Below are 10803 nucleotides of genomic sequence, written 5' to 3'. Positions count from 1 at the left end.
AGTTGCAAGACAAAAGAAAAACTAAACAACATCAGACTAAAATTATAAAATCAACAACTATAAAAAGCATAACCAGAATATAAAAACACACACCTAACATGAAAATCATTATCCAAAATCTACAGACACCATCAAAATATCAAAACAACATAAATTGTTACAAAATAGCATAATTTTAAATGAGTAGGAGGATGAGTGAAGTAGCATCGTTTAGCAGCATTCTCCTCCTTCATAGGTTAAAGCTCCTCAACACCAATAGCAAGAGGTGTCATGTCATTAGCGGCTCCATCTGTCCCAACTCCCATCATCTTTTCTGGCCTCCTCAATGGTAATGTCCCCAGCTCTAGTCTCCTCACCTTAAGAAGCATCCTCATTGGTTGTTGTACCACCCCTTTGGCCCTCATATCCCTAGTATCTAGGGAGAATGGACCAATCAACAATAGCCCCAATCTCCTCCTGAGATGGGAATTGATATCTAGGTGCACATTGGCAATAATGCCTTTGAGATGCTCAAATAGCAACATCTGAGCTCTATGGTTAGCATCCATCTTCAGAATCATATCCTTATAGAGATACTCAATCCTCTCAATGGTGCTCCTAGGCTTAAGTGGAGGGCTGGGTGGGGGAGTGAGTGTGCATCATCCTGCCAAAAATTCTACTCAATGTAATGCTTGTTGATGGTGGCTTAAGATCCTCATAGTTTCATGTGTAGCGTAACACACTATGGGTTATATTATTCTATTTACATTTATAATATATATGATAGGTGATTATTATGTTCTTTGATGTTATAAATATAAATAGAATACCAATACCCCCTTAGGGTGTTACACTACACATAACTAATAGATCATTAGAAGTTGCATTGTAGCAATATTTAGTGAATAATAAAAAATGCAACAACTTTTACAAGTTAATTAAAAGACCTACATCAATGTTTGAAAGTACTGATGTTGTGAGTTCTCCACAATACTTGAAGATTTTCAAAAGAATGAAACTCAACAAAGATAAGAAGTCCTAATCATATACTCTCCATTCTTTTGTTCTAAAATTTCTATAATACTCCTCAAAAGTTTTAGATCATGTATCACTCACAACTTTCCTTGTCTCATTTATAGTCTTTCAATACCTTGCCCAATTTTCCAAGTTATTGCACTCATGTAAGACCTTAGAACACTCTTTTGTTTCTTACCATTTCTAGCACCTTGTCACTACGCCTCTAAGATTTCTTATCTCATGATCCAAAAACTTTTTTAATTCATTCAAGATTGTTTTAGCAAGTTTAAGTTTCTTAACTTTCTTATACATTTCATCCCAAATAACTAGTTATCACTAAATTGTGATTTCCGATTACCTTGCTCTAATAATTTCTTAAAAGTCAAATGTTTATCACTCTTTAAGTTATCACCACATGCTTCTTGAGTTTGTAATTTGTCAACCTTTATATTTACAACTCTTAAAACGAACATCAAGGATCAACACTCTATGTTGTATAGTAAAACTCGTTCTTGGAATCATTTTGCAATTCTTACAAGCTCTTCTATCAAACTTCCCTACCAAAAGGAAATCAATTCGCAACCTAGAGGTTTCACTCTTAGAAGTTCCACTCTTATTGAGAAATTAAGAATAGATTAGCGATCCAAAACCAAAACCACGATTAGCTCTCGTATATTGCCTTATCCCATTACCAACTTGTCCATTTAGATCACCGCCAATGATAATCTTTAATTCTCGTGGAAAGCCTCGGACCAATCCCTCTAATTTTTCTTTAAAAAATATCTTTTAATCCTACTTGCGGTGCATACGCATTGATCATATTGATGGTATCTCATAGACTAATTTTAAAGATAATTAAGATCATGCCGTCAATCCTTTTTACAACCACCACATTCTCCTTCTGATTCTTGTCCACAACAATACCCACTATGTTCTTTCCTCTAACTTTCTCTGTGTAATAAAGTGTAAATCCTATAAGTCTAGCTCCTTAACTTATTCTCCAACCCATTTAGTTTCTTAAAGAGACACGATGTTAATATTTCTCCAAATCATGGTATCCACCAATTCAGAAGACTTGTCATATAATACTAATATTCAAGTATCAAACCTAATCAAGCACTTCTGTACTAACTTCTTTATACCATTGCACTTAAGATATTCATCTGCAGTACTTTCGGATAACAACCTGACATTAGTACACATAATCTGTTGTGAATAGTTTATGTCTGGGACCTTGACAAGCTTTACGTTGTTTGTCAATAACCTTAAACAAAGTTCCACCAGGGATGCAAAGAAGTGAAAACCCATTACTAAAGTGACTAATATTTACAGTTTTAAATTAAAATAGATTTACTCGTTATTATTTGTAGTAATATATGGTTTACTTATATCTTATTTGGATAAATTTCTCTATAAATACTTATATGAGCAAAAAAAAAAAAGCAAAACGAATTAAATTTCTCCTATAAATTAAAATCACTTATGCACTTCAGTTTTCGAAGAGAAAAAAAAAAATAGGTGCAAAAACTTCTATAAAAGTTAAGCATTAAAAATACTCCATATTATTTTCTTCTCTTATACTACTTTGGTTGGTGTATACACTTCCACTTTACCGGGTGTTCTGTTAAAAAAGTGCAGAAAACACAATTTTTCCATTTGCATCAAGAATTTTAAACAATGAGGCATTGATTGCTTAAGATAAATTTGGTTGGCAAAGCCATTTTTACAGTCAAATGCTATCATAGTAATAAATAACTCTACTAATGTTAGAATCGTGACCATGTTAGCCCAAATTGCAAATGGAAGAAGACAAGTTATAGTGACGAATTGGTCCTGCATTCGAGGGATCTAGATGCAATTTATTTGGATTGCTGTTGAACCACACAAAAATGTTCCCCTACTCAATAAGGGGCACATGCTAAGGCACAGTAGCATGACCTTATTTATTTTAAAATCATGTGGAATATCTCCATCTTTAACCTGCCCCCATACGCATCAATACTTTAGGATAAAAGGGCATATTCATTTTTTTTTTCAGAAGATAAAAAGAACAAATTCCCAAAGCTGGATCTGAAGGCAAAGAAGGGGGGTCATCACCATGCACAATCTTTTGTACCACATATTTACAGGAAATCTGTCAAATTATTAGAATGTAAAAAATTGACAGCAAATAGTACTTTTTGTTTTTTATGCTAGCAATGGTGTTTTCCCTAGCACAATGTTACTGAGTTACTTACGGTAACTGACTGAAAAGTACTTTCAAGGCAAAGGTTCTTGTGAATCTCCCAAACGAGACAAATGGAGATATGCATCAGTGCCTGTGAATAAACAAACCCATGACTGCATCAGAAAGCTTTATTGTTGACTTTGAAGCAAGCAAAAGTATATTGTAAAGAGGAGCAGTATAAAAAAAAAAAAGAACAACAAACCAACACTATAAAATGTAATTAGATATCTATATATACAAATCAACTCTTCAAGTTTGGGGTATTGAAGTGCTCAGCAGGCTTTAGAAAATCCGAAAAACCACCCCAGAAAGTATGAGCTTACAAAGCTCTAATGTGTAATGAGTAATGTCTAACTTACACATGGGAGAAAATAATAATATTCACTTGATACTTCAATGAAAGCAATAATTATTATTGTAGAAGTTCAAATGGATCTCAAAGACATGTAACCAGAAAATAAGGTTGATACAGTTTCATCATATCAAGTGCAATTAGGTCTCATATCTCAAAACTCCTATATTCTAAATGGAGAAGATACAAAGAGTTGTAACTCTTTTAAGTGCTAAAGTAGATAGAATTACAAAAGGTGGAAGTGTATCTATCAGAAAAATATTATAAATGAAGGGGAAAACAGGTAATAGCCTACTCACCATATCCTTCCATAGAGATTATTTGAAGATCACCTCCAAAATACCGAGCATATAGACGACTAATAGGAAGACCATATCCATATCCAGCCATTGTCACATTATCACCTATTCCAAGATCCGAATGCTCATCCAATGGGTTTCTGGCAGTACTATATAGATATGTAAAAATTTTAGGCAAACCACTTCTTGCAATTCCACCTCCCTCATCTGAGACCTGCAATGCCATTTAAAGCACAACTGCTTTTAAAGCATCTTGACAATAGCACTGAAAAAAGCAGAAAAAAGGTAACTCAAATTAACAATTGCACTATAAATTTAACCAAGTACCTTTATGGTAACATCCTCTATTCCATCAGCAACTATTATTCTAATGGGAGGTGCAACTTTATCGGAATTCATAAAACGCTCTTGTACAGCACGCAGTGAGTTCTTAACCAACTCAAATACCATAAGATGCAAGTGAGCTGGAACATACCTGATGCAAGCGTACATACATTATATATAGAAACAGAATGCAAACAATTTCTGAACTATAATAATCCTATGAGATAACCATTTGGGGCATGGAAAATAAGATGGAAGGTTGTGAAAAGAAAAGGAAAAAAAAAAAGCAAGGAGCCAGGCATATGCATGTAATAGTAATGAAAAATGAATGACAACAAAACATGGAGCCATAAGAATTATATAACTCACGGAAAAGTAAAATTAGGATCTCCATAAATATGGACATCAGGGGCACTTCCATATTCACGACAACATATAGAACGTGCATCTTCACTGGCATTCCTCGCCACCTCCACAGGAGACATTTTCGTGTGTATGTAACCCACGACGTGGGGAGGAGGATTGGGATTGTGCAACTCAACATGCTGCCCTAAATCCCACAAAAAAAGAACTTCACTATACGGATAAGCATACGGATTCCAATTCTTGAAAGGCAAGCAGTGTTTTCAGAACTAACCGATAAGCATACGGATTCCAATTCTTGACATGTAGAAGCGGTCAAGGAACTGATGAATCTCAACAAGATCTTCATAAACAATCTTTGGATCCATACCTTTCTTCAATTGCTGAACTCCCATGGCCATTGTGGGTACCACATTGTTGTGCCTCACTTTGATGGCCTTAATCATTTCAGTGAACTCTCTTTCATCATTCACATTCTTGATGTCAGGGAAGGCTCTGACATCACGGAAAGAATCCACATACCAATCCCTAACCTAGAATCATAAAAATGTAGCACGAAGATCAATAATGTTGCTAACATTACCATAAAGCATGCATCAAAACCCGCACCACTCCAACAGCATCATAAACTAAAATTATCATGCTCGAAAACAAAGCTCAACCCAAAGGAGCTATGATAAGTTAATAGCAGCCACTGTAAAGAATCATTGAATTTAAAATCCGACAATGTTTTTCAATTTGGTAGTTAAATCAAAGCATGTTTCTGTAACAGAAGTATTAGAATTAATGCTGCCATAATATAGTGACTAAACCATAGACCTTTTGTAGCCAACTGGGAGATAAAATGTTCAATATTTGATTATAAAGCATAAATCAACAGCCAATCAACCTAAAACCTTAAATTTTTCATTTAGTTGGTTCTTGAAAATATATTTGAATTTCTGAACAATTTGTTAGAATTAGAGATTCCATTCTCATTCTTCTGAACATAATTTCAGTATAGCATTGCTCACATTGTGAGTCCACTGTGCGAATTATAAAACACTCCTAACCTCCACCAAATAGGTTAAGTCTTTTGTTTACAGAATTTCAATTAAACAAATATAAAAAAAAAAAAATCAGACGTCGAAACCAAAAAGAACTTCACGTGCTTATATGCCAAGCCAACTGCAAAAGATAGTTTGACACGGCAAGATTATCCGCAAATATGACACACTGGACATCCACCTTAGACAGGAATCAACATTATCTTGGTAATGCTAATCACAAATTATATTTTATTACAAAAGGATAGCTTTTATAAAAAAGTTAGTCAATTTCTTAAATCTTAATTTACACTCAAGATTGCTGCAACAAAGAAAAACAAACAAACATAACACCAAAACACTGTAAGACACATCCAAAAAAAGCTCTCTTCCCCAAAAAACGGATAAAGATCAAATAATCGTATCCCCAAAAGAAAAGAAAACAAAATCAAGCACACATTAGATTACTAGCAGGCTCTAACTCATTTTTTTGAAATGGTGTTTGAGTTATTGTAAATTTCTTAGTACTTATATTTGATTCCTACAGATAAAAAGAAGTGTCTTAGTTATTGTAAATTTCTTAGTACTTGACATGCCGTGATTTGGCACACTTAAAAACCACCCACAATTCTGCACTGTAGTGTAAAAAAAGTGTACCTTCAGAACAGCAGGTTTTTGAGACAAACCATAGGGAAGATTCTCAAGTTCAACGGCCCTTCTGGCAATTCTGATGGCAAGTTCCTTGTGAAGAAACTGGGCAGAGATCAGCAAATTCTTGTTAGTGGGTTTGGACCCGAATTCCATCATGTACCTGAGACTCACCCCTGTCTGCTTCAAGCAACCCCATCTATTCACTTCCTCAATCAATGACTTTGAGAATGTCTCACATGCCTTTTTGGCAGCCATGGTGGTGGCAAGGTCCTAGTAGTTCTAAGAACCCTGAAATTTGAGAGTGAATTGGGACACCAACACCAACACCAGCATGCAACAAGATTGCAAGCCAAACAACAAACAATGCAAAACTAACATAGATAATGGAAAGAAAGAAAGAAAGAAAGAAAGAAAGAAAGAAAGAAAAAGGTGGAAACTTTCACACCCCAATTGAGGAGAGAGAAAGTGGCACACACATCATTTTGTGGAGAGAGGAGAAAATTGTCAAATTGAGGAATGCTTACAGTGAAAGGAACAAGGGGTTAGGATTTAACCGGGGATTGGAGTGGAAAGTTTGGAACTTTTCATCTGCAAGTGGCGAAATTTGCAGAACCCGGTTACTGGGTCGTGAGTCGTGTGGTTAATTGTTATTTTTATTGATTGATTGATGATTTTGAGAAATTGAGGAAATGGAATGAGAATTTTGAGACCTACCAATGCTGATTTTGATTGGGGGCTATGTTTATGACACGTGTTTAGATAACCCCTTGATTCGGGAAATTCAAATGTGGCCGCATGTCCATGCTATGGTTTTGGTCCCACTTTTCTTCTCTTGCTTTCATCATATTCAATACTATTCATTAATCAAATATATTAATACTTCATTCATTTTTTCCCCCATATGATTCCGAACATATTCACGTGGTTTCTTGTGTGGTTTCTTAAACTTAACCTTCCTTCCATTTCTTGCGATTGTATTTATTATACCATAAGATAAGATAAGCTTACCTCAATCATGCATCATTGAGTTTTTTTTGTAACAAGAGATAAAAAAGAAAGTGTTATAATGCACGCATCATTGAGTTGTTATATTTAACAAGAGCAAGGAATTTTACTATAATTAAAAGTATATTTGGGATATTGAATTGGATTTTTGAAGTGAAATAATGGTTACTTTTTTATTGTGGAATATATATTTCTATTATAATTTTAACTTAAGTTATTGTTAGCAGAAAGCACAAGTATGGCATTTTATAATATAAATATAACCCTATTATTGTTGAGATATAATATATATACAATGAAAAAAAAAACTTCTTATTTTATTTTAATATTTTCTTCTTTTCTCTATATATTAGCTACCCTAAACAAAGGTTTAAGGTTATCGTTAAGCATTACCAATTTAAACAAATAAACTAAATGATTAATCATTGATTTCATTTATTCAGAAGGGATCATTGTTCATGTGTTTTTTTTATGGTCATTGTGGTTTCTAGATATTATTGCATTTTGGCACTTATCTAGAGATTTGGTGGACATGTGGACCATGCCTCCATGGTGAGTGCTATAGGTTTTTTTTTTTTTTTGTATAAGCTGTATAATTACTTGCTCAGAGAATTTACAAAGGAGATGTTTTCAACATTTTTAGCAAAGGAACACATCAACTTCACATGAATAAAACGGCATAATTTGCATCAATTGAAGCGCAGAATCCAGTTATTCAGAGTTACCTTGATATCTGTTTATAATTTTGTATTTTTTAAATAAAACACTGTATAGAGAATACACGGAACTTAATTTTCTTTTTTACTTATTTCACGCAACTTAATTGGATAAATAGTCAATTTAGTTTTTGTAATTCACACTCGTGGACAATTTTGTTCTTATATTATGAAAAAATATCTATTTGGTTTGCAATTATCAAATGTCACAACAATTTGGTTCAACTCTTATATCAAGCCTATACTCATTCACATGACAATTACATATGTACATAATGATTTTTCACGTCATTTTGAATTAAATTGTCATTTTTTAATATATTAATTTTCGAAACAATAAACATAACAGTTACGTACAAATCAATTTTTCTTCTAAAAATTTTTCACCAAAACATATAAACTTTACAAATTGATTCATAACAAATATTACTAACCGACAAACTACTATACCAAAGAAGTCATAACATGCACTCATGAGCATAATCATTCATGAAATAAGATAATATGCAAGTAGTCCACAAAGTTAAAACGAGCATCCATAGAACATAAAAGTGTTGTTAGTTACACATAACATACCCAAGTTTCCAAATAATGGTGGGGATGAAGTCGCATGGCAAATCTCCCCGTTCTTGCAAGTGGCCACCAAAGAAAGCACAATCAGTGTTGGGAATGATGTGCGTTGCGGCAACAAGGAAAGAAGAGGGAAATATGATCTGGTGGGTGGGATTGGCTTTCAAAGTGGAAAAAAAAAAACTTCTAAGAAAGTGTTTTTTTGGTGTTTTATACTTTTTAATTTTAATGACGATTTAATCTATAGGTATTATATACTTGTTTTGTCACATAAATTAAAAGGAACAAACAGATTTTAATGTTTGAACCAAATTATTGTAAGATTTGACATTTATGAACTAAATAGATAATTTTCATAACACAAAAATAAAATTCAGTAAATATAAACTACATGAACTAAATTTACTATTACCCGAACTTAATTATTATGCACGTGAATACTGTATAGAAACTTTTTTCTATAGATGAAAGATAATTAATTAGATGAAAAGTGTATAGAAACTAATCCCTTTTGAAAATAATTAATAATTAATATGATAAAGTATATCTAAATTGATGAATGGATACAAGTTAATAATAATAATAATAAATTATTATTAATAACAATCCTTTTCTATGTTGGGACCTTAAATTCAGTTTATTCGGGAAAAAAATCCTTAATTCAGTTTAAATTCACAGTTTAAAATTTTTTCCATAAGGAATAATACCAAAACTTTTCTATGTTTATTTATTTATTTTCCTTTCCGGAATGGGTCAATTAATACGGGTGAGATCCACGTATTTATAAACTGCTGCATCACGCCCACAAGTATATGAGTGTGATCCGCGAATTTATATGCCGTATCACAAAGGTTTATTAATTAGTCTAGCTAGTAAGTAGTAGGTTTGTAGACTTATTTTAAAGGTTTTATTATAAAGTAGGTTTCAAATAGATTTTTACATTAGCCCATACTTTTAAAGTATTGTATCAGGAAAAAAAAACAAAAACAAATACTCTCGGTTCATTACAGCGTACTTCGGGGATAATTACACCCTATATGCAACACATCCCATGCATGCTTCAATGAATATATAGTGTAAAGCTAAGGAATACGCGTCCTAATTGTGGAGAGTGGAAACCCGTAATTTGCAGAAAATGGTCCAAGTCTGGAGTACAAATTAAATTGGTCTGTTTTATGGCCAATATCATTACTAGCTGATACATATATAATAATTTGGAATCCTATACCTTTTAAATCAACTTCAAGAATAACATTCCTATGGTCCTCAAGTACAGCATATACATGATCTACAAATGATGGACTCGCAAGAGCAAAAGAGATAACGTGCACACATATATCTAGTATTGGAAGTGTTTACACTTGCCCAAGAAGTTAAACAATTTTATTACTAGTGGCATGCAATTCTCAACCTCAACCACTCCTAAGCCTTTGCCCATCAAAATCACCAAGAATCCGCGGTTCCAATGTCGCAACAATAACCAAAATAATCCATACATAAAATATATTCATTCAAACTAGACCCATAACATTAGAGCAATAAAGTTACAACACATCCTCACTCAAAAGAGATTCTTCCCAATCCTTCACCCTTGGAATCAAAGGATGAGAGGAAATCAACAAACACTATTGTATTCAGGTCATGAGAGAGAGGTTCCACCGAAGGTATGATGACTCACCTCCTAAATGGAGGTGTAGAAGAAGAGTGTTAAGAGTAATATTAGATGGTTAGAGAATAGTTGTTTGGATACAAGGTTAATTAGAAGTCTTTTTGAGAATTTTTATGCTGAAAAAGCTTTATATTTCAAGTAGAAAAACTATCAAAAACACTTCTGACTTGTATCTAACCAGTTCTTAAGAGATAAGATCTTTATAAAGAGCAATCACCTACTTTCATTGTATCTTTTATCATTTCAATGTTTTATATGGATCACTCCTCTCTTATTCTTTGAGTTGTATATATGATGTGTGGCCACATACCCATCAGGATTCTGATAAAGTTCAGATACTTGATTGGTCAACTTTTAGTAGTTAGGGAAGTCAATTAGTTAGGCAAACCTAGCTTTCTCTTTATGTTAAAGTACACAAGCATTTGAAGAAATTGAATGTCTGACAGCATCAAAAAAATTTAATTTACAAGTAAATTTTGTTGTGTTTTCATTATTATCTTATAGCAAAATCAACCATCCCTTAAATTGATGATATTCATTCAAGTGTCCATTCTCACTATTTCACCAAAACTCTTGTTTAGTCCCCATCAAATATCAATAAAATTA

At 33.1% G+C, this 10803-nt stretch overlaps 1 protein-coding gene across 2 annotated transcripts; it reads right to left on the bottom strand.

Moving 5' to 3' along the window:
* Window positions 1-2998: 2998 nt before the first annotated feature.
* LOC114367928 (pyruvate dehydrogenase (acetyl-transferring) kinase, mitochondrial-like) lies at window positions 2999-6936 on the bottom strand. 2 transcript variants are annotated; one of them, XM_028325190.1, is made up of 7 exons: window positions 6762-6936; window positions 6244-6525; window positions 4836-5094; window positions 4568-4748; window positions 4202-4349; window positions 3875-4088; window positions 2999-3314 (listed from the first exon to the last, which is right to left on the bottom strand). In XM_028325190.1, exons 2-7 carry the CDS (start codon window positions 6490-6492, stop codon window positions 3256-3258), a joined length of 1110 nt encoding a protein of 369 aa, XP_028180991.1. In that variant the 5' UTR covers window positions 6493-6525; window positions 6762-6936; the 3' UTR covers window positions 2999-3255. The 2 variants fall into 2 exon arrangements, with proteins under 2 accessions (XP_028180991.1, XP_028180990.1); XM_028325189.1 differs by lacking the exon at window positions 6762-6936 and having other exon boundaries at window positions 6244-6755.
* Between the last annotated feature and the right edge of the window lie 3867 nt (window positions 6937-10803).

This window comes from Glycine soja, chromosome 9, assembly GCF_004193775.1.
Source record: "Glycine soja cultivar W05 chromosome 9, ASM419377v2, whole genome shotgun sequence".
Lineage (NCBI taxonomy): Eukaryota > Viridiplantae > Streptophyta > Magnoliopsida > Fabales > Fabaceae > Glycine > Glycine soja.
Note: the sequence above shows the minus strand (reverse complement) of the source record. Positions and strands in the feature narration are given on the sequence as shown.